This window comes from Tremella mesenterica (genome assembly GCF_000271645.1).
Source record: "Tremella mesenterica DSM 1558 unplaced genomic scaffold TREMEscaffold_4, whole genome shotgun sequence".
Lineage (NCBI taxonomy): Eukaryota > Fungi > Basidiomycota > Tremellomycetes > Tremellales > Tremellaceae > Tremella > Tremella mesenterica.
In genome coordinates this window covers 1,823,328-1,848,871 of record NW_006711228.1, presented here as the reverse complement: position 1 = coordinate 1,848,871, position 25,544 = coordinate 1,823,328, and the positions used below count along the sequence as shown (strand labels likewise).

Here is a 25,544-nt window from a genome sequence, read left to right as displayed (position 1 = left end):
AGACCAATACAACTGGCTCGGCGAAGTGTCTCCCACTCGAATACCAGAGAAGCCCATGTTAGCTGAATCTTCATACTCGGGTATGACACCACAAGCAGCCAATATGAATGGCAGAAATATCGCCGATACAAATCGCAGGGAGAGTACTCTCGGGATTACACAAGGAAATATGATAGATGCAGAAGGGATTATCATGAATGACAAAGCGGTGAGAACAGGTCAATTGTGTCATGGTTGCGGTACGGGTATGACGAGTGAATGGAGACCTGGACCTGATGGACCTGATAGTTTATGTGATACTTGTGGGGTAAGTGTGGTTCTTTTTGCACATATCCTCATTCCTTATGTTCCCTCTTCATTGGCTATTCGTCGATTACCCTCTTTTATTCCTAGAGTCGACAATGTCATAATTCTCGCACTTGTCACACAGGAGGAATCCCTTCCATCATGATCCGTTAACCCACCTTGTTTTCCCTCCTCGATTGACATATTTCTCTCGGTTCCCTCCTCTTCTGTTTATATTTATTTCTGAGTATATTTCTTATCTAGTTGTCCGCTCATTTGCATCTGGTCAGGGAATGTCGGGACGAGATGCGATGAGAAAGAAGTATTCGTACTGATTGGCAGTTACATTACGCCCGATTAGAAAAACGTAGATTACCGATCCATCCGACTCACGCAGTCCAGTCGTCTTAACAATATCATATCATGACATCTGAATACCTCACCCATCTCTTATTATCCTTGACCATGCCTTCTTCTCTGTCTTTTCTCTTGCCAAAGAGTTGTCTTCGTGTCTAATTTGTTAGTGTTGTAGCCAAGTCATGCATGGTTGACGATCACGTGATCTCCTATTTTGCGGTGATCGCCGCCCCTCCAAAATATTCAACTTTAAATGTTCGACCATACTTAGTTCATACAATTATAACTGCAACATGGCTAACATGGGCAAAAGACAGGCTCGGAACATCACGCGACATGAGAGAGTAGATGAGGATGACACGGAGAAGGGTCAGGAAGAGCTGGATTTGGAAGAGAGGTTGTTCGGTCGGAGGAGGAAGAAAGCTAGGGTTGGGGCAGGTTTGTCTGTTGAAGATGATGAGGGAGAAGGGATGAAGGAAATGATGGATGAAGAGGTATGTCATCTTGTATCTCGCTATCCCTTCTTTCAACATCGTCTTGAGTATCAAGCGACTTCTGAGAGGTATTGGAACAAGTAACTGATAGAATAGCTGTTCATGGTCGATGCTCCCTTGGCTGATTTACCCTCCGATGACGAGTCCGAAGCGCATGACGTATCAGCGAGATTCACTAAGAATATCAATCGAAATTCGCAGGAAGAAGATGGTGATGATCATGAGAACAGCGTCAGTGGTTCATCTGGGGATAGGAACGACTTTGAATCTAACGACGACGACCAAGATGAATCTGGATTTGAAGAAAGCGATCTAAATGATTCTGATCCTGCTTCTCGTTCCGAAGAAAACAGCGATGAGGATACTTCTCAATCAGAGGACGAACATGACCATTCCAATGATGAACTTTCTTCCTCTCGTCTCGCAAAACACAAACAGACTCCACAGGAAGAAGAAGAAGAAGAAGACGCTTATATCATTCCTGCTCCCAATGTAACGGACTTCTCTGAACTAATCGAAGTTGAAGATGGTGAGAAAAGAAAGAAAAAGTTGTGGAGAGATCCTGCTGATGATGCCATTTTGGTGGATCTTGATTCTGATAAGAGGTTGAGAAAATTAGGAAGGGGGAAAGGTGGTGGGAAAGTCAATGGAGTGGAATTGGAACGAAGGTTGAGACAACAGTAAGTTTTAAAAATTCTTTTTCCTTCCCTCTCTTCTGTTCTGTTTCTTCTCTACCGTCTTTTCAATCCATGTGCTCTCCATCGCATTCTTTTTATTCGTTCCTTCATTTTCTATTCTCTGTATCGCTTCACTTCCTCATATTTCTCAGTTTTCAGACTTATCTGGAGTATTCGTGGGAATTTTACCGGTGAGAGAAGGGGGTTGTGATGGCTGTTTTTTCCATTAAACTCGGGCAAATTTCTTCAAACTTGGCAAATGGCTTACTTATGACCAGATACGAAGCTCTTCATCCTCGACCTTCATGGGCTTCACTTCGTCTTGTTCCTCACTCTCAATCACAACCCTCTCTTTCCGCCTTATTAGCGTCCACCAAATCTTTCATCGCTCCTAATATTCTTGGACAGACAAAAAGACAATCTTTGGAAGCTGGTACCATATCTATACAAAGAGTTAAAGATGCAAATCATCAGAACCCTACCGCTGGGAAGATGCAAGCCAGGGATGCGGCGGGTGGAGTTGTTAGTGTTGCTTGGCATCCGAATCCTCAAGTTGGGGTTGTAGGTGTTGCTGGGGGTGATAGAAGGGTCAGGTTTTTTCAAGTGAGTAGATTGATGGTTTATCTTCAAATCGTATCGTCCACATATTTCTCCATTTTCATCTTCGTCTTTTCACTTTCTCTCACATCATATAAGTCTCCGTTTATGTCCATCATCAATTTGTTCTTCAAATCTTCCTTTATAGATTGACACTGAGATACTATATGAGACAGCTGGGGAATTGTCATTCTATTCATGCAGGACCATAATTACTGGACAAGGAATGAGTAGCGGGTTCATTCTTCACGAAGGACAATAAACTTGAAGAACGTTGAAGCATGATTGATCTGATGACAGATCGATGATCAAACCAATCCCCCACTTTTGACCTTACACACACCTTCTTTACCTCTTCAAAACATCACTTTCCATCCTTCCGGATCTCAATGTATACTCACGGGTCCTCGACCACATTACTACACATACGATCTTTCCTCTCAAACGGTCATACGTTCTCCGAGAGCTTTATTCGGTTCTAAACCCGGTCCATCGACACCTAATTCCCTTGCAAAACATTCTTTTTCACCTGATGGTACTCTGCTAGCTGTGGCTGGACGAAGAGGTTGTGTGAGTATACTCGATTGGAGTGCAGGTGCAGGTGCTGTTGTAGCTGAGTTGAAAAGTGGAAGAGGGGGTGCAGTAGGGGATATGGTTTGGAATGGAGAAGGAGAATTATCAATTTTAGGAGGAAGAGATGGATCAGAGGTCGAGGTTTGGGATGTAGGTGAAAGAAGGGTTATAAAGAAATGGTCGGATGATAGGATGTTTGGTGGAGGTTTGATGAGGTTGTCAAAGGATAAAGAATGGACTTCGGTCGGGTAAGTTCATCATAACACATCACTCTCTCATAATCTTTTCGATTTAGAAGAATCACCAGACCCTATAGAAAACCTTTTTATTCTATACAATTCATTTGTTTCTCAATATGACTTGTCTCTCTTATAGACTCCTTATATCCAGAAGAGTCATTACGTTTCATGAGAATGATCTTGCTCCAGACGTGTACGAGTAATGCTGATGAGCAGTTCATCAACCGGTATAGTGAACGTCTACTCTACATCAAGTCTCAAAAATGATAAAGAACCAATTTCCATCAGACCAAATCCTATTAAAAGTTTAGAACATTTGACAACTTCGATAAATTGTATGGAATTTCATCCTTCTGGAGAAATCTTGGTTTCCGCTAGTGGATCAAAACCTGGTGCTTTGAAACTGGTAAGTCGACCAATTTTTCTTCCACCCGTATTCAAATCATTCATTTGTTTTTCCATTCTTTGAAATTTGAATTTCAACTTTACTCTTCTTCCAAATGAAGTCATTCTCTTCTGCGTCTTTTCAATCATACTCTGTCTTTTCAATCATACTATGTCTTTCAAATCATACTTTGAATCTCTTCTGACAGATATTCGAATGTTACTCTGTTTTCATCCTCACATCCCAAATGTCTTCCGATAGTCCGTGATCCAAAGATGTCCCTCTTCTTGGAAAATATCTTCAGTGAGGATTGAACACTGCCAAATCTCCTATTTATTCAACTATCCACCTCATGTTCATTCAAAATCAGAAAGAATAGAATTTCTCTTCCCTCTTTCGTCTCCCCTCTTTCCTCAACCCTTACCCTCCGTCTCAATCTGTGAGGAAACTGGAAACTGGAAAATGGAAAGATGTAGATCAAACCTCGTTAATTTTCAGTACCATCTACCTTCCTTCACTGCATTTTCAAATTGGCCAAGAGATACCACTCCTCTAGGTCGAATAACTTCAGTCACTTTCGATCCTTTAGGTAAACATTTAGCAGTTGGGAATCAACGTGGGAAAGTTTTGTTATGGAGTTTGAAACATTATTCGTGATAAAACTTTTATCTTTCTCGTCGCATCTTCTCATCTTTCCACACTTTTCTTCAGTTCATCAACTTTCTCCTCAAACTTTCTCCACTTTTCTCGAATATAACAACTTTCATCAACTTTCTCCTCGTCTTTTCCCACTCGTCATCAATACAACAACTTTCATCGACTTTCATCAACTTTCTCCACTCTTCATCAATACAACAACTTTCCCCACTGTTCTTCACGTCTTTCCCCACTTTTCTTCAATACCACAACTTCCATCATCTTCTCCTCGTCTTCCCCCCCCCCCCCCCCCACTGTTTTTGCTTTTGTCTTTCATCCGAATCGTGTTCAATGAACAATTCACAAGAATGATGAATGTACATGATCGATCTTCTCGAGTTGCAAAACCATTCGCACGTCAAGCTATAGGGTCATATGAAAGATCTGGGGGTGTATGTCATGCATCAGAGTACACTCAAAATGTTCCCCATACATGACTCTTAGTCTTACTGATCATCGATCATCAACTGGTCATGTCTTGACTCGACTTAAGACTTGATAAAGTCAAATTACGCAGTCGTTTTATTCACCATCGATCTAGCCAGACGGACATGACTTTCATCCAAACTCAGATATCATAATTCCATCACGAGCGGTGTCTAAGAGATAAGACTTTTGACATGAGAGATGAGACGAAAAAAAAAGAAGATAAAAAGGTGCATAAATGTTCGGTATATCCCTCTTACCACTCACGACATCTCACCTCCACACTGCAACCCACACAAACCTCAGATACATAACCATCTTACCATCTCCCCTCTGCTTGTGGAAACAAGACTTTACGCAGATTGAGCTTCACATTTTTGTTCTTGGGCATTACAATCCGCCACTGATGAAGTCCCTTTTTTAGAGTTGAAAGCGTCCGCGCAGGCGTTATTCTGGACGGAACAAGCACGTTGAATGGCAGCGGATTTATTGACGAATGTATCACCGTTCACTTGGAATGCTAGGTTGTTAACTTCCATTTTGGGTTATTTAAGTATCGGTCATGATTCGATGGCATGATCGAGAGCGGCATCATTGCGTTTGAAAGGTGAAGGTGAGCCGAAACGTTGGAGTGTTGAAGAGTTGAGGGGTTGAAGGGTTGAAGGATGATTCCAAAGTATAACTTGACCCAGGTGGGAAAGGAATTACAAGATAAGGAAATTATTGTAAATGCGAGAGATGGAACACTCACCCCTCTCTCCTCCCACAAAGGTCACGGGAACAGGTTGAGCTCCGTTCAAAGCACCAGTGAAAGTGTTGACGTTTGTACCTACCGCGACCTATCATCAGCTTGGATCCTCTATACACCATTTCATCCTCAAAATCACGAAGTGGGCATGGGCGTGACGAAAAAGTCTTTGTATTCCGTTGAACAAGAAGCTGGATCATTACACCAAGAGCTTGGCGTGATACTTCGCGTCTCCAAGTGCACAACCGATGGCGACACCTCATCAGCTTGTTACGTGGGAAACAGGGGAAATCGTCAACTGGAGCGACTCGTCGTTGCAGGATCACAGAATAAAAGGGTGATGACGAGGGGAAGAAGGAACTTACAGATCCAGTGGCAGCAGCAGCAGCGGCAGTGGTGGTCGCGTCAGAAGTGGCGGCAGCAGCGGCAGTGGTCGTTGCGGCCGTAACAGCAGCGGTAGCCGCATCGGTCGAAGAGGTAGTGGTCGCCGTTGAATCATCCGAAGTGTCATCCTCGCAATCCTCCGGAACAGTGTCATCAACGCAATCGTCTTCCGCGGCGGTCGATGCGTCGTCGGCCGCTGAAGAGGCGTCTGCAGAAGAAGCAGCCGCGGATCCTGAGCCCGTACCGGTTGATGTGATACCGAAAGCTGATTCGAGCTTTCCATTAGTATCGCCAATTTCAATCAGAGTGTGAAGAGATTTGACTCACTCCTGCCAACCAGGCGTCAGCGTATGATTGGTCTTTCTGCAATGTCCCATCGTTTAGCTTGGTGAGAAGGTCGGCTTCGACGGTGGCGCACTATCATCAGCTCTCATCATATCTCTTCGAGTCTCTCATACAGACAGGTAGGGGGAGGAGTGAAATGACGTACAGTATCTCTAGTCGAAGCTGACTTAGCACATTGGTTGACGAATGTATCACACATGAACTAAGAATATCAGCTATCTTTACCACACACTCCCCTCACGGTTGACACGAGGTGCGGAAATGAGGACAAGCGCCGACGAGAAATAGGTGTGAGTTCCGCTGAATGGAACAAGATACGAGCTTGACGAGACGAGGTAGTTACTAACTTTAGCAATGATATCCGGGTTCAGCGCTGAGCCGTGGGCAAAGTTCGTAGTGTCAGTCGGCTCGAATGATTCCTCGGCTCCTCTATTATCAAAGCCTGCGGCGAAGGTCATAGAAAAGTCGGTACAAGGTCCTACATCGATTCCGGCGTTCTGCCTCTTGGTCTGTCCGTCAGCGCCGACTGGTCACGAATCTCCCCAGATACATTCTCGATGTCAGAGCGAGTTTTGCGACTGTCGAAATGTACGTCGGGGGAAACAGCACAGAGAGTGAACTTGAGCGTGATGTATGAGAACTCACAGGGAGAGCACGTCTCCTACGTTGACCCGCACTACATGTACCATTTGCGGCCTACCATCAGCTGCGATTCAAGTTACACAGGCATCACTCACGAGATTCGACGCTGTGGAAGTCGAGTTAGAAGCCACATTGCTCAACCCAGCGGCCGATACAGCTGCATCGATCTCGTCAGGTGTCGCATCCTACATCTTGTCAACGTCGTGCGGCCTACACAAAAAGCGGGCGAAGGAGAGGGACTCACAGGTACGAGCAAATTCTGAGTGAAGATGCAACCTGTGGGGTCGTTGGCCACATCACATGTTTTACCCGCTCCGGTGGGATCACCAATAACACCAGGAGCGAATGTACCGGATTTGATAGCATCTTGTGGGTTTCCGCCAATGGAAGCGACTAATAATCAGTCATCTTACTTCGTTTCCCCTATCATCTTAAAAAGATTTGTCCACTCATATGGAAACATGATTGGTGTGGTAGATAGTCAGAGAGGTAAATGAAGATTCGAGACAAGATAATTCAATAGACTCACTTTGCTTGGCCAACTCCAAGACAATTTGTTTGTTCGTAGCTGCCGCATTAGCCGACGCGGGGTCTTGGTGCTGAGTGATGGCCGCTGATGGATTAGTCAAAAAAGTTGACTGAATCAAAGTTGTAGAAAATACGTACCGATTTCAGGATTGACCGCAGTTTCCGTACTGACCATTAGCAGTCATTCCGAAGAAACAGATTAATCTCCAATTCGGATGGTGATATTCGAAAAAGGAAGAAAGATTGGTGATTGAGAGTAAGTTAGATATATACTGACCATAAAACACTCGCTTGTCCTACCGCTCCGGTATTCCTCTCAAGCGCCCTATAAATCAAAGCTGCCGTCATACCTGCCACATCGTTGGCAGCTTTGGCATTGGTGAATGCCTGATCGGCCGTTGCTTGTTGTAGACAATCAGTATCGGTGACTTGTCCTTGACCGGCTGAAGCAGCTGCGTTACCCAAAAGACCGAAAACGCTGATTATCAGACATCCGTTTCATGTCCAAATCCATAGCCAATGTCTCGGAAACCCTATCTCTTTCGGGGTTCAAGAGGTCTAGGTCTGGGGTGTGGGTTGTGGGACGTAGATATGAATGACTCTTACACGTCTTTAATGCCTAAAGGGTTGTTGACGTTCAGACTAGCTCTGACAGTGGTAAGAAACTGTTCATGAGAATGTTCTATCCATCAGTCATTTTCCACCCCATGAATACGAAGATAGACCCGCAATTGAAGAAGAAGGTCATGAAGGAAAAGGACTTACCTTGAGGTACTTCTCGTTTGAAAGAAGTCTTGACCGGTTGAGCCCCTCCTAGGGTAACAAGCAACGGTAAGATAGCCAAAAGATGAGTGAGAGAGTACATTTCGTCTAAAGTGTTTTGTGTTAGGTTGAAGTCTAGAGGGATCACGTCAAATGTAAAAAAGAGTCGAAAGTTGAATGCCACAGGCTAAGGCAACCAGTGCCGAAAATGAATGGAAAAAAGTGAAGAATAGTTGGGTTGAGTTTCGAAGAGAGATGAAATGATGATTATATATCTTCATATTTACAACTTGATCCGAGTCTCTTTCGAAAGGGTAAACGAGTGGAGGGGTCAGTATCCAAGTAGCGAGTCAGGATGGTCAGGGTGTCGAACAGAATCGTCTCCAAGAGAGATTGTCGTCAGGGAGTAACGAGAGATTGACTCCGTGAGGCTGCAAGGTTTGAAGAGATTGTTATTGATGTGACCGGCGGCCGATGAGGTTTGGAACGTCAGGATGGGCAAGGGTTTGGGAGGGAAGGAGGGAAGGAGGGTAGGGGGGAGGTGGAGGTGGAAAGGGGACGGCTTGGCAGTCCGACGTCGGGATGGTTTTGAGGGCTAAGGCGAGGGAATTTGACATGCTTGACGATGTTTTTGGTGATATGTAGAGCTTCTCGGTCCAGAGTGGATCTGTCTCAGCTTTTGTCCATGACTTACATACAGCTGGACTCGTGTATTGAACGGGTGATTGGTAGTGAGATAGATAGAGGGATAGAGAAGGAGGTAACTTAAGGCTGCCACGCTACCTTCTTCCTCGGCGTTACACGGCATTAACCCCTTTCCCCTTCCCCTTCCCACTCCGGTTCCTCCCTGCCGTGCATTCCACACACAAACCCGTATACCGTAAGTAACCTCTTGACCACTTGATCCCAACTATCCAACTATCCAACTGATACCCTAGCGACATGCTCTCCTCTCGTCTCCTCCCTTCTCTCCGACTAGCTCGACGGATTCCTACGGTGGGGAAACTCAGTAAGAGAGGATATGCAGATGTAGCCGAAGACAAGTTGAAATTGAGTTTGGTTTTACCTCATCAGGTGAGTCTTTACTCGTTTCTTCATTCACTCTCACAACTCTTCTTACAGCCTTAACTTTACTTCCATCAATTACCCCATTTACCACTCCTGTTGTTTCTGTGCGGAATGGTTTATCTTGAGAGATATAAAGTCAGGCTTGGGAAGGATAAACCTCTCATCATGCCTTTACAATCATGTGTTACATACTTACCGTTGACTTACAGTCCCTCTACTCTTCCGTTGCTGTTACCCAAGTCAACCTTTCTGCTGCAAGTGGTGATATGGGTATTCTAGCTGGACACGTTCCTGTTGTTGAAGCTCTTCGACCTGGTGTCATCGAGGTTATCGAAGAAGGTGGTAGTACCAAAAAGTGGTTTGGTAGGTCACTTTTTACTTCCTCTCCTCATCCATCTAATCACAATCTGATAGCGTCGATTTAATTCTCTCACCTTTCTTCCTTCTCTCTGTAATACCCACTCATCCCTCTGCCGATGTATGTGTAAACAAAATGACTCGTTTGGTCATTCAACGACCTACCATTGGACATGAGATCAAATGGGACTAATAGGCAACAACAGGTGGTTGAGATGTGCCAGAGATGACTAACGATCAGCATCAACGGGTTTCGCGACGATGCATGAAAATAACATGCTCACTATAAACGCTGTGGAAGCTTATCCATTGGAAAACTTTTCTCTCGAAGTGAGTTCAATACCATATCTTCATTTATTATATCCTTTCCGGCCATAATATCATCTATCAATTCCTACACTATGACCATACTTACTAAGATAAGAATGTCAACATGATTAGCTTTTTTGTACTATAATCATAAGTCAATGGTGTATAGCTGTGTGATACTTGTAGTCTCTGGTCTGTGGAATTATGCTGATGAAATAGAACGTTAGAGCAGGATTGGCAGATGCTAATCGCGTTTTATCCTCAGCGGCACCAGATGCTGAAAAGGCAGAAGCGGGTGTAGAGTTGGTAGTGTTTGAAGCTCTTCAAGCCGCTTTGGCCAAGTAAGAAATACAACATGCATGGAAGTTATAGATCGTAAGTTTGACGAGATTGTTGCATGCAGTTGCACTGTACCACGCTTCTCTTTCTTTCCAATCGCATGACATTTCCCATTTGACTGCCAAAGTAGTCACCGACCTATCTATTCTACTTGGTCACAACTACACCCACCGAGACGTGGATTTGGTCTTGGTCGGCACAACGAGAAGACGAATCATGTGTTGCAATGTAAGTCATCATATGAGCAACGTCCGTAAGTATCTCATGACGTAATGGACTAACGATGCAATGCATATCTCAGATCATTTCCCTAACCTACGTCTCGTGGCCCTTGTCGCCTAATCATCAATATTTATCTCTCTCACACATCCACCTCCCCTAATTGTTCATCCATGACATATAATTCATACTGATGAACATCTCCCAGATGTCCCAGATGTCCAAGATTTTACATTAGTCGATGGAACCAAAAAGAATAAAAATGATCCGCCTGATGATAACACGTAACCTCAACGGTGAATGGTGATATGAGATATAAAGAGAGAGAACAATAATAATAAAAAACACTCACCTTTCTCCTCTTTTTATACTTATGTTTAGACATTTTCTTCTTCCTTTTTCTCCTCACACTATCCAATTGTATCATATCTTCGTTATGTAATCTCTCAAGAAGTTCCGAAAGACCATTTACAGCTGTTTGGACTGCTTGTTGATTTTGACTTTGACTCAAGTTCCCGTTCTTCATGATTTCATTTGAATTCATCTATTGTTTCAGCTTTGGATCTCATAATGAAAATGCTTTGTATCTCATAGTCAAAAGTAAAGAAAGAAAAATGAAAATAAAGAATGAAGAATGAAGAATGAAGAGTGAAGAATGAAGAATGAAGAATGAAGAATGAAGAATGAAGAATGAAGAATGAAGAATGAAGAATGAATAATGAAGAATGAAGAATGAAGAATGAAGAATGAAGAATGAAGAATGAAGAATGAGAAATTGAGAATGAAACTTACTTGTGTGAGATTTTGGTTTTGTAAAAAAGTTTGATCACCTAAATGATGTAAGACATTTTCCCAAGTTACTTGACGAGACAAAGTCGTTTTTATACCTGCTTCATTCAACGTTCGTGATAAATTATCTCCTTGGTCATGATGATTGTACCCGATTGACGAGTATCCAGAATCATAATTATTTTCCTTGCTTGAATTATGCGTTTGTGATGATGATAATGACAAATCTTCTTCCTCGATATCCTCTAAATTACGAGTATTCAGTGAAGACCTAAACTCTTTCTCTTGCTGACGACCTTCATTATCACTTTTTCCAACCTGCGTGTTTTGTATTGAGGAAGAGGAAGGTTGAATAGAAGAGAGTGTAGGAAAGGTAGGTTGTACAGGAGCTAAATGTTCAAATTTGTTGAAAACAGTTCGGACTCGTAAATGATCTAAAAGAATAGAATCTTCCATATCATCCCATTTGGTAAGTTTTGACCAAGCCTCTCCAACAGCCATTTGAGTGTGAGACCATGTTTCTCCATCCAAAAGACGATTGTGAGAAGTAGAAAGTGGAAGATGTACATTGGATAATTCATCTGGATGAAAGTTTGATGAAAGAAGAGATGGATATGAATAAAGAGGAAGAGGTAAAGGCATATGAGGAGGAGTAAGAGATATTATTGTCTTTATTTTCTTCGTAAGATAGGTTGATACTATATTTCTTCTGTTATCCATTTCCTTGTCCATTGCCATTTCCAAATTCAAAGCCGTGTTTGGGGTATACTTGGAGTTTCTGTTAGTTGATGATTGATTCCGAATTTCTTTCTCATATCTTAGTTGACCTGGATGGATATGACGAGGTGTTGGTGGATTGGAAAGTCGAAATTTCCGACGAGATAGATATGTCATCTTTTCTGATTGAACGATAGGAGCGACGACAACATGAGACTTAAGGTTGTGTTCGGTGAAAGAAGTAGAGATGGGTGGGATAGAAGTATTAGAAGGAGAAGGTTGAGATGATAAAGTAGTTTTGGGAATCTTAGGTTTGGTAGGACGGATTCTACCTCTTGAACGGATGATTTCTGGGGATGGGGTTGTATGGATACCTCTGGTTTGACGAAAGGTGTGATATAGGAGTAAAGAAGACATGATGGAGAGAGGAAGTATCCCCTAATTCCTGTCTCCTATCTCCTATCTTCTTTTCCCTTTCTCCTAGATTATTTCTTCCAGTTTCGTACTTCTAGCTTGTGGATTGTCAGTTGCTTGTGGTCCAATCTTGATTCCCCATGTGATTCCATACAGTCCAAGTTGTAGTGGTAGACTGACTGTTGGATGATGTCTTGTCACGCGCAAGTTGAGAGTTTCAACGGAATCAATTATCGTTTCGAATTTTGATCCCGCTTCTACCCAAAAATGTCCATGAACCCACAATCTTCCATTAAGTATTTAGGGTGACCATAACGGCAAGGGCAAGAATAAAGTAGAAAATATGCCTAAAAGGTCTAGGGAGAGTGAAGATGCAGATGGTTTATCTGAGAACGTAGAAGGAAAGACATTGTTACGGGTTCCACAGGTAAGTTAAGTCTCATTTCTTCATCCGTCTCTTCGCTCTCAAAGTGGAATGAAGGACGGGGAGAGGTATGGTGAGTGATGACGTACTGATTTGATAGAAACGATTTTATAGACAAAGAGCACATGCCAATGTTTTCAATGACCATTCACTTGAATAGTGAGTTGACGCTCTCTCTATCTCTCTTTCTTTCCCTCAAGCTCTCTCTCTTCTTCTTCAGTATCAAAGTGATAGGCTATACGAGGTGAAGGTATCATAACCCCTTTTATCCATGAAGTAGACACCATCAGAAGAGGTAAAGTAGTCCAGAGTTTTGTCAAATAAATTAATACCCAGCCCCTCATCTCCAAACCACATGGATTGGATTTCTCATTATCCAGCTTTCTCTTCTCAACTCACCGACAAAACAAAAATGGTCGAATGGGCCGATGTGGGATGTGGGTTTGGTGGATTGTTAATGGCTTTAGCTCCTATGTTTCCGGATGTTTTGATGTTGGGTGAGTTTCTCTTTCTCCCTCTTCCCCTCTCCTCAACCTCATTCCCCCTTCTTTCTCAGAAACTTCAACTTGTCAATGTCTGATTCTGACCGTCTTTCGTTGATTATCCCTCTCGGGGGTGTATCTAAAGTGCGCGAACGCGAAATCTATCCATCTATGGGGCCAACTTCCTCGAGGTCCATGGATCATTCACCTTCCCGAAAGTCTTCATGCCTCGTAGATATTCTGCAAATCACTTGAAACTCATTGACTGATGAACAGGTATGGAGATAAGAACAGCAGTGACGACCTACGTATCGGATAAGATAGCTGCTTCTCGACAAGCTGAATTACTGAAACATTTCCCCCCTCCCTCGACATCAACATCGAACCCCTCACTTCTACCCAAGTCCCCAGTCGATATTCCTACTTCCATCCAACCCTCTTTGGCTCATGAAGAACCCACTCTACATTCAGGAGACACAGACGAGGCATCCTCAAACCCTTCTGAGAAGAAAGCGGATGATACAGAAGAAAGCTCCAAAGATATACCAGGAGGGTATCAAAACGTTTCTGTCATCCGGGCGAATTCTATGAAACATATGCCAAACTTTTTCCATAAACATCAATTGAGTAAAATGTTCTTTCTCTTTCCTGATCCTCATTTCAAAGTGAGAAAACAGAAAGCGAGGATAATTACGTGGGTCTTTCCTTTCTTTTCTTCCTCGTTGCTTCCCATTCCCCCGAGCTTGTACTCTCTCTCTGTTGCTTTATCTCTGACATTTAGAACTTCCCTTTTGGCGGAATACGCATACGTCCTCCGACCCGGTGGTATACTTTACACCATCACAGATGTCCTTGGTCAGTCCTCCCGTCAAACTTCATCCTCAAACTGATGTTCAGACCTACACGAATGGATGTTCTCTCATCTATCCAAACATCCATTATTCACTTTGATACCCACTGAAGAGCTGGAGGACGATCCTATCCTGTTGGCAGTACGGACCAGTACGGAAGAGGGTAAGAAGGTGGAGAGGAATAAAGGATCGAAATTTGTGGCTTGTTTTACCAGGGTTGAGGATCCTCCTTGGGATCAAACTTCAGGAGCATGCTAATCTTGTATACACCCGTATATGTTTATGAAGTGACGCTAGCTTGCATGTGGTTCTCATCATCAAATCTACTCTCATGCTCATGCTGAATCCGAAGTCGGTAGATCAGAGTAGGAGTAGAAGAAAGAGGGGTAAAAGTAATAAACTGTCATGGCGAGTGGGGGTAAAGTGGGGAAGGCAATGCAACTCAAGTCACCTTTCCATTCTTCTCAATCATAGCATCAAGCCATCATCATCATCATCGTATCATACAAAATACGGAAAAATTAATCTCCGACCTGTACATGATGGCAGAACAAGTAACAATCTCTTCAACCACTCTTCCCTCCAAGAAAAAGAGATGAACTCGTATATCCCTTCTACCCATCCTATCGACGCAAGAGCTATAATAACGTTGATAGTGTTTTTCGTCGTTAGTGAGTTTACTTCATTCATGGTCAATTTACCATCTATACTCCATATTCTTCTCATCTCATCCTCAACAGCCTTCTTATACCCTTTACTCAATCATGACGTATCCAACACTGGTATAACTTAAGTATCGCACGTGTTCGTTGACTATCCTTCATGACGAGTGGGATTATCTCTATGATGATTGCCTCATACCCCTCCGACGGCCGACCATTCATGTTGGGCTATAATCGTCCCAGTGATCATAAAATCAGCGGTCTAATTATATGGAAGTAGGGATAAATGGAGAGATTCAAAAACTGATCATAGATACTCTTGTCATTTGGCCAATTTATATCCCATTACCATTATTCTTTCCACGGATATACGATCGTTTACTTGGACGATGGATCCAGAATCAACCTACTACTCCTATTCTCTCTGAAGATCCCTTACAAACCGAGAGAAGAGAAATTGGTCAACTCAATGACTCTGACGAAGGGGAAAATCCTCAGGTGGAGAAAAAAGGAAATTCTCAGGTGGAGAAAAAAAGAAATTCTCAGGTGGAGAAAAAAGGAAAAAATGAAAGATGGTGTTTCCCATTAGGATTAAGTACAGCTCCTGTGATTGGAGTTTTATTGTTACTCGCTTCTACTTGTATTCCTGGGAATGTGGTTAGAGATGGGATCGTCGGGAGTGGTGGTGTGAGACCTTATGATATAATGGTTTTATTTACTGCTTTTGTAAGTGTGCTCTTGCCCCCACCACCTTCTCCATCTCTCTCTCTCTCTCATATTTCCCTTCTGACTTGTGTTCCACCAAGATCTCTATACGGTCAACCTTTCTCCTTCACTCTTTCTCGAGATTAATTTGACGGCTGTTGGTTCTCTTAGTTTCTTTATCTCTCCGCGGCTGGTACAGCTCCCCTCCTTGTCATCTTCTTGTCTTGAGTGGATCTACCTCAAGGTCCGGTTCACACAACACTCACGCCCAGGCTTACATATCGATCTCTCTCGACCACACTGGTCTCCTCCGTTACCTAGCATTCCTAGTCGCATCCCGAACATCCACCTCCGGAACTCGTCTTCATCTATCTTTCTACATTTTCTTCGTATTGATCGGTCTGGGAGTAGGAAACGATCCTCTAATCCTATCCGGTACTCCTTTCTTAGCTTATTTCACCTCTCACGCATCTTTAGATCCATCAGCAACATTCGCATTTCTTTTCGCGCATTTCCAATCTGCCAACCTCACTTCCGCTTTATTGGTTTCTTCCAACCCTACAAATCTCGTCCTAACTCAAGCGTTCGGTATTTCTTTCTTACGTTACTCCGCTTGGCTGGCATTACCAACAGTATCAGCTGCTATAGTACTTTATCCCATCCTTCGATGGGTGGTTTTCAAGGGATGTATACCTAAAAAACTGGATGCTCCAAAGGTCAATGCGAGAGAAGCTTTGGTAGATCCTTGGGGAGCTTTGTTTGGGGCAGTATTGTTGATTGTGACTATCATTTTGTTAGTGGGTTTGAGTGCGGGAGGTTTGTTAGAAGGTACAGAAGGAGTTTGGACTATCACAGCTCCTGCTGCTGGTTTGATGATTTTGAGAGATTGTATTTATGATTTGTACAAGGGAAGAAGACGATCGAATGATGGGTATGAGGGTGGGACGGTACAAGATGTGGAGTTGGAAGGGAGATTACCAGACGGTGTGGTCCCGAGCTCTCAATCGAGTATCACAGCGAAGGAGAAAGACGATAACGATATCAATGTCGATATCAAATATCCCAAACTTAACGGACCTTCAACTACTTTAATTTCTACACACCATGAACCGACGTCTGGCATGGTCGACATTTCTCTTGGGGGCGAAAGTGATGTTCTCAAAAGCACCATTCCAACATCCTCTTCTCCTGATTTCCCAGATGGACATCCTGGTGCTTCTCAATACCCTCCTCTGACTTACCGAAACAATGAAATTCAAAGTCCAGAAAAGGCCAACAGGAACGGGGCAACCAAAAAAGATGAAAATAACCTTCAGGAAGATACCTCAATCAACAATGTCAAACCTAAATCACACACGTCAACATTACCGATAATTGGAAAAATACAAAAAACCTTACCAACTTTTACCACTGTTTTTTCCCGTTTACCACTTCCTTTACTCCCTTTCGCATTTTCAATGTTCATCCTCGTTGAAGCTCTTCAATACGTAGGTTGGATCCGAGTGTTCGGAGGATGGTGGGTTTCTTGGGCTAAAGTGGGAGGTATGGTAGGATGTGTTTGGTTGATGGGTATTTTAAGTGTTTTGGGATGTAATGTTTTCGGGACGAATATAGGTGCTACTGTTTTACTTTCTCGTGAGTCTTCCTTCTCTCTTCACCTTCTAACTGTTCTCCCATATGAGCTTATCTTCTCATCTCTTTAACCTTTCTTTTAAATCCTGTACTCTCGTATTTGTCCCTTGTCATCTCGGCCATATGGGTTTGGTTGGTCCACCTCGAGTCACTGAATTTCACTGCACTACATTATGATCCTACTACACTTCACTACACGACACGACATGACATTACACTACACTTCACTTCACTACACTACACTCAAATATGATACGCCATAGTGCATAATACTGGAATCACTATTAAGCTAAAAAATATGCTGACCTTTAGGTATCATCCAATCATGGCAATCTTCTCTCCCCACACCATCTTCTAGATCACTCTACGCAACCATCTTTTCCCTCGCATTAGGAAGCAACCTAGGTGCTTATTCTCTAGTATTCTCAGCTTCTCTCGCTGGACTTTTATGGCGTGATATATTATCTCAAAGAGGTATACAAGTAACAGTAAAGAAATTCTCTAAAAGTAATTTCTTTCCTGTGGGAATCACAATGTTGATTGGTTGTGTGATTGTTATTATTGAAGTTTGTGTTATTTATTAAAGTCTACTTATGCATTACCATTGAAACTTTCATGATAAACAAAGTCCATTTCTCTTCAATACTCTATGCTCTTTGAGATCGAGTGATTCTATGCCATACAAAGAGTGTATTCTGCTTCATGGTTATGTTTTTCATCTTTGGTTCCAGTTGAGAGCGTAGAAGCCGTCGCGGGTCCGTGTCATGGAGGGGAGGTCATTACATTATAATTCATTTGATTTTCATGTGTACATCTTGATATTCACATCTGATCTTTCTTGACATATATGCATTCAACTATTTGCATAAGACGTATTGATAAGATGCCAAATACATAAGACGTATTTGGAAAGAATTCAAAGTAAAGAGGGATTTCATCACTACGATTATCTCTCACGGTAGTTCTCATGAATTTGATGTTTTCGGATATCACTAGAGTAAACATCTCAAAAGTGAAATGTGTCACTCATTACAAAGAAAGATGAGATGGGTGTTCATCTTCAAGACGTTGAACTCGATTGGGAAACATAAATGACATGAGAACTTCTGATGATACGCTTCTGATATCTAGACAGGAAGAAATGCATTTTTGTAACTGTTTAATCACCACACATGTAAATATTTGTATTTATTGATATGCTAAACATGGATGAAAATGTATCGAAACGACGATGAAGATGACTCTAGTGGTTTGTGTTTGTATTCGTATTGGAACTCGATTTGTGTGAAATTCGATGGAGGCGTTGATGGGATAGGAAGAGTGGGGAGGGGAGAGGTATTTAAAATAATCGACGAATAGGTTCGATAATTGCCCCAGGCTGAGAAGATCAGTTTTATATACTTGTTTCTTTTCAAGCTTCATAACTCTCCCCCCCCCCCCCCCCTTTTAACTTGTCTTAAATCTCTTCCAACTTTCCTATGGATGATATATTGGGTAACATTTTCCTCTAGGGAGATGAAGATATCGAGAGATGGACTGAGTCGTTTCATCGTTCTTGATAGCCACATTGGGAAACAAGGATGATAGGTAGTGGGCAGATGGGAGATGGGAGATGGTGAAGAAAAGACGAGGAATAAGTAGACCACAATGATGAATATAGTTTGAGAGATGGGAATGATTGGAGAGATGGGAATTAGATAAGGAAAGTACGATACATGGATAGATGATAAGGATTCGGAATCACAAGGGACATCCGACGATGAAGATTGGAGACGAGCACTGGCAGACACTTAAGATGAAAAATATAATTTAAGGTATATACCAAATCAAAATCAATGATGAATAGAAATTACACAAAGTGAAGATCAAGTCAAGAAAAGGGGGAAAAATGTTGGAAAAATGGGGGAGAATGAAAAAAAGACAAAGAATCCAACAAAAACTAACCTTCTTAACAACCCTAGGCATGGTCTCCCTCTGATAAACTTTCCTAGAATTCCATTCAGATCCTACAGGTACAGAAAAACTAGCTTCATATTGTCCAGTATTCGTATATGGAAAAGGTAAATCTTTCGTTAAGAATCCTTGAGATTTCTTTTCCGTACGTTCTGTTATGATAACATTTGAACGTGAGAAATCTTTTCTTTGATTTGGTGATATACCAGGTTTGGTTATTAAGAATTTCGGATTTGTTGTCGTACGTTTTTTCAAACCTCTTCCAGACCATGATCCCTGTATGTTAGTTGATTTTTTTTTGAATTTGAAGATTGTTTATTTGTTCACAGAGTTTTGATATGGGATATGATGAGGAGTATCTGATTGTCCGAGTGTTTAGGTTGGTGATGAGTGTCTGATTGTACGAGTGTTTAGGTTGGTGATGAGTATCTAATTGTCCGAGTGTTTAGGTTGGTGATGAGTATCTACGTGTCCGAACGTTCCGGATAGATGATAGTGTATAATAATACTTTAAGGGGAATACTTCAAAGGTGGTGTGAGGTCATTCATCCGGTAACTCGATCCAATAGAATTTCAATGTGAATGTGAATGTTTGAAATGGAAGATCGTGAGGAAATGAGGAGAGATATAACTATACTAGGGAAAGATGTGTTGGTTTTAAACAGATGTCTAGAAAGAAACAAGATGGATAGTTGTCAAGTATAGATTATGTTGAGATTTCAGAAAATGTAAAATGAGAAGTTCAAGTAAGAATTCTCTGTCTTCTGAAAGAATTTGGAAAGGATGGATTTTTCATTTGAAAGTATAATGAATATGAGAGAAACGAGCAAATAAAAAGATAGAGATGAAAAAAGGGGAAAAAGGAAAAAGAAAGAAATTTGTACTCACCCAACCAGGTAAAGAAGTATCTTCAACTTTAGGTCCATCTAATTCGATTTGTTTTTCCTTCTCTGATTGAAATTCTTCTAAAACGTTATCACCCGCAAACGCTTCTGCTACGAGATCACGTTGTTTGAAAGGTTTGACCGAGTTGTCATTGATGGGTAGAAGATCTTGTTCATCTTCATCTTCAGTCTCACTTTCCGTTTCTTCCTCCAACTCTTTATTCTTCTCATTTGTCCCTGTTCCATCATTTGATTTCTTATTGGACTTCCCGGTCTTTCTTTTATCATCATCACCTGCTCGCACGGTCGAAGTCGAAACGTTCTTTGCCCGGTTCTGACCGAATCCAGCGTTGGTCTGAACAATCCCTTCGGTACTTTCTTCCCTCAAACCATCGACTGAAACGGTAGAGAGACTTTTTGGCCCGGTCGTACTTTTGGAAGAACCATGTACCCCACCAGCTTTCTGATGGAGAGGAATAGACCTGATGAAATTCAAATCAATCTCCACAGTCTCATCTTCCATTTCTTTGGCCTCTTTGTCCAATTTACGTTGTCGTTTCGTTCCTTTATCTTCTGAACCAGAGAGGACGTTACGTTTTTTCGATGGCCCGATGAGACTCGTATTGGATAACCAGGGGTTATGTTCCGTAAAGGGGATCGAGGGTTTGGATGGAAGAGTTGAGACGTCAGGGAGGGTAGTTGAGGCGGAGGTGGGTATGGAAGTCGAATCGGATTTGGAGGTAGAGGTCTGATAAGTTAGCTTTACGATGAAAGACGAAAGAGTTGGGATGGCAAATTTCATGAAGCAGATTCCATGAAATCACTGGATATTTTCCGGCTCTGAGGAGTTGACTGATACTATGACATCAAGATTAGAGGGAAGAACCAGATATAGGAATAAATTGGCTTGTGGAAAGGTGTAAATATATCACTGAAAAGAAAGAGGAAGATGACTAAGGCGAGAAGAAGTGTGAAGGATACACACCACTGTAGGTCCAGCAAAAGTCATTCTTCCTTCCCCTTGTTTCCACACTTGTCCCATCTCTTCATCCTCATCCTCATCTTGATCCTCCCCATCCCCATCCCTCCCAAACATCTCAATATCTCTCTTCAAACCCTCTTCTTCTTCCCTAGCCAACCTCAACCTCCTCTCTTGAGCTTTCTTCATAAAAGCCATTCCCAACAATCCCCCTTGTTCCTCATCGTTCTCCTTTTCATCCAATTTATCAAGTTGATCAAAAGCTTTTCTTTTTATCCCTTCTTCCTGTTCGTCATTATCGTTATCATCATCATCACTACTACTATCCGAATGATCACCACCCATAATCTTACTTTTCAACCTTTCTTTCAAATCCAACATTTCCTCTTTTGCTTTTCTACGATCTTCAACTTCACCCGCTCCTCCTACTCCTTTTGCCCATTTAGTCTGTGCACCATGTCTCAAAGTCGCCCTTTCTTTAGCTCTCAATCTTTCCAATTTTTCCCTCTGTTCCTCTTCATCCACTTCAATTTGAGATGATAATTTTCCCTCTCGTTTCCTAGCTAATTTCCTAAATGTCTTGGATTTGATCTTCGCTACTCTTTTAGCTCTACTTTCAGCTCTGAACATTAGTTCTCTTTGATGTCTCAAGTTTTGTCTACGTTCAGCGATTTCTTCCAAAGTCATCTCTTGTCCTTTTAACATTTCATCTTCTTGTTTTTCCATACTCTTATCGGTCAAATTTGCTTTGTCTAATAAATTTTGAATGGCGGATTCTAATTTGGTTTCAGGTTTGAAACTGGCCAACACTTGACCTGGGGTCTTGACACCTCCTCTATCAGATGCTTGAAGGGGGAAAGATAGATGATCAGCTTGTTTTATACGTCGCATTACTCCGGACCATTTGTATCCTTCTTGTCGAGTTTGTTCATAGGCCGCTTCACGGTCAAGACGTTCTTTTACCACTGTGGGAAGGGGAGCGGAAACGACGCCAGATTTGAGGATGGAGGTAGTGGTGATGTTCTTGTCTTTTTTCAATAAGGCTGCGGTGGATGATGAGAGGGATGGGTGGGATGAGACGAGGGAAGAGAGATCGAGTTTTCCGGAAAGAGGTGCGGACGATGTAGAAGGGAGTGAAGGAAGAAGACGCCGCTTGGGTTTTATTTTTGAGGCATCGGAGGAAGTTTTACCTTCAGTCATAGAAGGGTCGACGGACGTTAAAGAATCGACAAAGGCGTTTAAAGAAGCCAGTTGAGAGGGATCATCTTCGTCGTCAGAGATATCAGATGGAAGGGAAGGATCGGAGACTTGAGATGAGTCTTCACCCTCGCTGTCATCTTCCATAGCTGACTCGTCGTCTACTTGATCAGAAACTTCATCCACCACGTCGTCTTGAAAGGTGACCTTGGGTTTTCGAGGTACTGAGACCTTTGTAGGTTCCTCATCTTCATCCTCGTCCTCTTCCTCTTCCTCATTCTCATCGACCTCTTCTTCGTCTTGTTCAAAATCGTATTCCTCGTCGGACCCTTCATCCTCCATCTCCGAGTCATCCAACTGTTGCTCATCATCACTATCCAAATTCACCTCTATCGGTTTTACCCTCTTCCTTTTCTCCTCTTTCTTATCCCCCTTCTCCCCTTTCCCACTCCTCCCGTCCCCTGACTTGCCCCTCATATCCCTCAACATATCCCCCCATCTATCCTCATCCCCTTCATCCCAAGCATCATCACTCTCTACCTCACTTTCATCCTCTACCACACCCGTCTCCTCCGACGCAATCATCATGGCTACCTTGGCTATCCTATCCTTCATCTTTTCCTCTCCATCATCCTCTTCATCCCGTTTCTTCCCTTTCCCACCTCTTCTTACATCTTTCTCATGGGCTGCGGACTCTTCTCGAGATAGAGAGAGTGTTTGGGCGGAAGTACGATGACGTTTTGGTAATGAAGGTAAGTAGGTGTATAATTCGGTAGGGTTGAGTTTCTTGCTTGACTTTGGTTTAGATTTGGAGTGGGTGAGGGTTTGGGAAGTGAAAGGGGTTTTTGTAGTTTTCCTAGCCATCTTGTCCAAACTTGAAATGACTGGGTACTCTCGGATTGTATCTATTCCCACACTCTCCTCTAACTACAAGATCCTCCTTGAGACTGGTGCTGTGTTCGTGGTGAGATGCTTGTAGTGGACAGCTTTGGTACTTCTTTGGCCTGTGGGAAGTTGGAAAGTAACTTTTGAGCGGTAACAAACGTATCACAAAAATTCCATAAAGCCACGTCATTTGCCCACTCATGCTCTCCCTTTGTCCCTCCCCATAGAGCCGAGTTTTCTTGAATCATTCACCAAACCCATCATGTCGATACCACGAGTAAGCCTATTCATTGTGCTCGTACATCCAAGTTTGTTACTGACAATTAGGCGACATACGATCCTCGTAGAGTATTCCGATTCTCCTTACCTTCTTTCGAAGTTGGACCGAGGGTTCGACAAGTCGGCACTTATCTTTCCGGAGGGTTGGTGAGTCTTCTCTCGTATCTTTTCCACTTCTTATCTGACTCATGCGCGAGCCTCTGAGAAATGTAAACTCACTACATGCTGATGGGGAGATGAATAAGGATGAGATTGAAGAATACTAATATCAGTTCGCACTATCCTTCTTCCTCTTATTAGACGCTTCTACACTTTCATCTCATGCTAAACCTCCTCCAGACGCACCATACGATGTCGTACCTGTTCATATGAGTTTTGTAGATTGGATACCTGCTATATGTTCCACACGTGGGTCCATTCTCTTTTGTTGTACCTCTCCGTAACCACTTACCTCTCATATTCATGTCTCCAAGCTTTACTCTCAAAATGCCACTTGTCTCTCTCTCTTAGGATCCACCCAACTCCCTTCGGATTGGGTTGATGGGGAATATCCACCCTTGACATCGGATGATAGAATTGGGCTATGTTAGAAGATACGTCAGAGTCAGCTTCCCAGAAAACTTCCAGCAAGCTGACTCATAGTGGGTTTTCTAGTCGTGTCTCTACTCGACAAAACTCACCTCAACTCTGCTCTCTCAGGGGATGCATGGTCTAGTGACGGTCCTGCTGCGTGGAGAGCTAGAGTGGTGTTGTTTGTCGGTGTAGCTTTGATGGCAGGTGGATTGGCGGGGTCATTGGTAAGTCATGTTACCTCGACCTCACCTCCCACTATTGTGCCTCCCCCCCCCCCCCCACCACCACCACCACCACCACTTAAAGTCGTACATATTCGCTCGGATAGATGTTTGGTGAGGCAACTATTGATATCAGACCGTGTTAATCCTGAAATACATCGTTCCCGATTTCACTGGTTACACGTATTACGGCTGGGCCAACGTGGGTATGAACGGTGGTATCATGTTGAGCGCTGTGATATTGTGGATCTCTCAGAGTGGGAGTGATGAGTATGAGTATCAGTTGACAGTGTGAGGTGATGGGGTATGCATGTGATAAATTGTAGTAGATTAGCTGTAATTTAGCTATATAGCTAGATGGCTACTTGGTAAGATGGTGTCGTGGTGATAAGAGACCTCGTCACGTGATGTGGATAGTTGCCCAATAGGGAAAGAGAAGCTTTTGTATGGTGGTGTCGATCCCGAGGTGCCTCGCTTAAGTTGTTAGCTCGCTTTGACGCCGATATCCCGGGGCGCGTTGCAAAACTACCCTCTCTTCTCCACTACTCCACTTTACCTCTTCGTTGGAAAGGGGTATGGTACTGTATATGCATGTATAAGCAACTGGTCATGTAACCCCAGAGGAGTAGAGGTGACATATTATGCATATCGAGAGTCAAAGTGTAGATGAAGGGTATGAGAAACAAATCGACCCCACATGGCCGAAACCTTGTAAGCTCATTAACCGGGAAATGTCTCTCCTATCATCAACTGACTGGCATGACTGGTATGCTCTTCCTATCCTTGCTAACAGCACCATCTCATTGTATCTTGTCTCTCCACTTCTTTCAAGGGTACCGAGTGATGAGCTATTCGAAATCATATTGGTGTAATAGAGCAGAGACGCACGGTTAAATCCTTGAATAAGTCAAGTATAAGGAGTAGTAAAGAGAGGTACGAAAAAGAAGACGAGGAAAGATTTCAGGGTCTTTCATTCTCCATATCTCACATCTCTCTCTCTCTTTCCTGCCTACACTCTCCTACAAGCCTCATACAACCGACAATCCTATCTTCATACATACAAACCTACTACACCTCATTTTAGTAGTAGAGGAATAACGACAAAATACATTTGATCTTTCAAAAGATCAAGCGCTCCGATAATCGCCGTGCACCGTAAAACGTACGTAGAGAGGGGGTGAAGAAAAACTACGCGATCCGATTGCCCCTTTGACAAAAACCTCGCTTCTATCTCAACACCGCCCATCCCCTCTCTCTCACACACAACCATTGCATGACCACACGGTTCCAAGGGAACAAGAACACCTTTCATACACCTACGAGTACATTCTTCATTTTTTCACTGAGTAAACCTCAATACCCGCGTACCAACTCGCACAGACATCCACCCCTCCCCCCCGGCGTCTGTATCAGCTGTCATCGCATTATACAACTACCGATACGAGGTTAATACGTAAACTACAACGG

At 42.8% G+C, this 25,544-nt stretch overlaps 8 protein-coding genes across 8 annotated transcripts; 5 read left to right on the top strand and 3 right to left on the bottom strand.

Annotated features, from left to right (window-relative positions):
- Positions 1–193: 193 nt before the first annotated feature.
- TREMEDRAFT_62031 (uncharacterized protein) lies at positions 194–4,264 on the top strand (the record flags this gene model as incomplete). Its single annotated transcript, XM_007004193.1, has 8 exons — positions 194–307; positions 628–686; positions 914–1,136; positions 1,233–1,816; positions 2,092–2,416; positions 2,711–3,231; positions 3,439–3,628; positions 4,106–4,264. The coding sequence occupies 8 exons, from the start codon at positions 194–196 to the stop codon at positions 4,262–4,264; spliced, it is 2,175 nt and encodes a 724-aa protein (XP_007004255.1).
- Positions 4,265–5,082: 818 nt separating this feature from the next.
- On the bottom strand, positions 5,083–8,059 carry TREMEDRAFT_29844 (uncharacterized protein; the record flags this gene model as incomplete). The annotated part of the gene is made up of 8 exons (XM_007003799.1): positions 5,083–5,249; positions 5,481–5,558; positions 6,185–6,262; positions 6,931–7,033; positions 7,093–7,241; positions 7,378–7,486; positions 7,650–7,854; positions 7,983–8,059. Coding segments are annotated over 8 exons (966 nt in total), but the record flags the coding sequence as incomplete, so codon positions are not given.
- A 975-nt stretch (positions 8,060–9,034) lies between these two features.
- On the top strand, positions 9,035–10,249 carry TREMEDRAFT_56865 (uncharacterized protein). The gene is made up of 4 exons (XM_007003977.1): positions 9,035–9,212; positions 9,416–9,569; positions 9,805–9,893; positions 10,092–10,249. Exons 1-4 carry the CDS (start codon positions 9,081–9,083, stop codon positions 10,215–10,217), a joined length of 501 nt encoding a protein of 166 aa, XP_007004039.1. The 5' UTR covers positions 9,035–9,080; the 3' UTR covers positions 10,218–10,249.
- Positions 10,250–10,526: 277 nt separating this feature from the next.
- Positions 10,527–12,353, bottom strand: TREMEDRAFT_62028 (uncharacterized protein; the record flags this gene model as incomplete). Its single annotated transcript, XM_007004192.1, has 4 exons — positions 10,527–10,549; positions 10,577–10,589; positions 10,783–10,974; positions 11,223–12,353. 4 exons carry the CDS (start codon positions 12,351–12,353, stop codon positions 10,527–10,529), a joined length of 1,359 nt encoding a protein of 452 aa, XP_007004254.1.
- Positions 12,354–12,693: 340 nt separating this feature from the next.
- On the top strand, positions 12,694–14,365 carry TREMEDRAFT_62027 (uncharacterized protein; the record flags this gene model as incomplete). Its single annotated transcript, XM_007004191.1, has 6 exons — positions 12,694–12,777; positions 12,875–12,933; positions 13,111–13,271; positions 13,533–13,950; positions 14,038–14,111; positions 14,154–14,365. 6 exons carry the CDS (start codon positions 12,694–12,696, stop codon positions 14,363–14,365), a joined length of 1,008 nt encoding a protein of 335 aa, XP_007004253.1.
- Positions 14,366–14,595: 230 nt separating this feature from the next.
- On the top strand, positions 14,596–17,719 carry TREMEDRAFT_43846 (uncharacterized protein). The gene is made up of 5 exons (XM_007003956.1): positions 14,596–14,778; positions 15,083–15,495; positions 15,747–16,405; positions 16,754–17,109; positions 17,419–17,719. Exons 1-5 carry the CDS (start codon positions 14,703–14,705, stop codon positions 17,688–17,690), a joined length of 1,776 nt encoding a protein of 591 aa, XP_007004018.1. The 5' UTR covers positions 14,596–14,702; the 3' UTR covers positions 17,691–17,719.
- Positions 17,720–18,445: 726 nt separating this feature from the next.
- TREMEDRAFT_62025 (uncharacterized protein) lies at positions 18,446–22,983 on the bottom strand (the record flags this gene model as incomplete). Its single annotated transcript, XM_007004190.1, has 4 exons — positions 18,446–18,484; positions 19,051–19,335; positions 19,948–20,691; positions 20,929–22,983. 4 exons carry the CDS (start codon positions 22,981–22,983, stop codon positions 18,446–18,448), a joined length of 3,123 nt encoding a protein of 1,040 aa, XP_007004252.1.
- A 273-nt stretch (positions 22,984–23,256) lies between these two features.
- Positions 23,257–24,464, top strand: TREMEDRAFT_38890 (uncharacterized protein). Its single transcript, XM_007003903.1, has 5 exons — positions 23,257–23,281; positions 23,332–23,430; positions 23,556–23,691; positions 23,926–24,080; positions 24,214–24,464. Exons 1-5 carry the CDS (start codon positions 23,267–23,269, stop codon positions 24,370–24,372), a joined length of 564 nt encoding a protein of 187 aa, XP_007003965.1. The 5' UTR covers positions 23,257–23,266; the 3' UTR covers positions 24,373–24,464.
- Positions 24,465–25,544: the final 1,080 nt, after the last annotated feature.

Excerpts from the sequence above, each read along its gene's own strand:
- TREMEDRAFT_56865 (XM_007003977.1), top strand. The coding sequence starts at position 9,081 with ATGCTCTCCTCTCGTCTCCTCCCTTCTCTCCGACTAGCTCGACGGATT. Across the intron at positions 9,213-9,415 it reads GTTTGGTTTTACCTCATCAG|TCCCTCTACTCTTCCGTTGC; the intron begins GTGAGTCTTTAC and ends GTTGACTTACAG. Across the intron at positions 9,894-10,091 it reads TGGAAAACTTTTCTCTCGAA|AACGTTAGAGCAGGATTGGC; the intron begins GTGAGTTCAATA and ends CTGATGAAATAG.
- TREMEDRAFT_43846 (XM_007003956.1), top strand. The coding sequence starts at position 14,703 with ATGAACTCGTATATCCCTTCTACCCATCCTATCGACGCAAGAGCTATA. Across the intron at positions 14,779-15,082 it reads GATAGTGTTTTTCGTCGTTA|ATACTCTTGTCATTTGGCCA; the intron begins GTGAGTTTACTT and ends AACTGATCATAG. Across the intron at positions 17,110-17,418 it reads TGCTACTGTTTTACTTTCTC|GTATCATCCAATCATGGCAA; the intron begins GTGAGTCTTCCT and ends GCTGACCTTTAG.
- TREMEDRAFT_38890 (XM_007003903.1), top strand. Across the intron at positions 23,431-23,555 it reads CTTATCTTTCCGGAGGGTTG|TTCGCACTATCCTTCTTCCT; the intron begins GTGAGTCTTCTC and ends TACTAATATCAG. Across the intron at positions 24,081-24,213 it reads GTGGATTGGCGGGGTCATTG|ACCGTGTTAATCCTGAAATA; the intron begins GTAAGTCATGTT and ends TATTGATATCAG.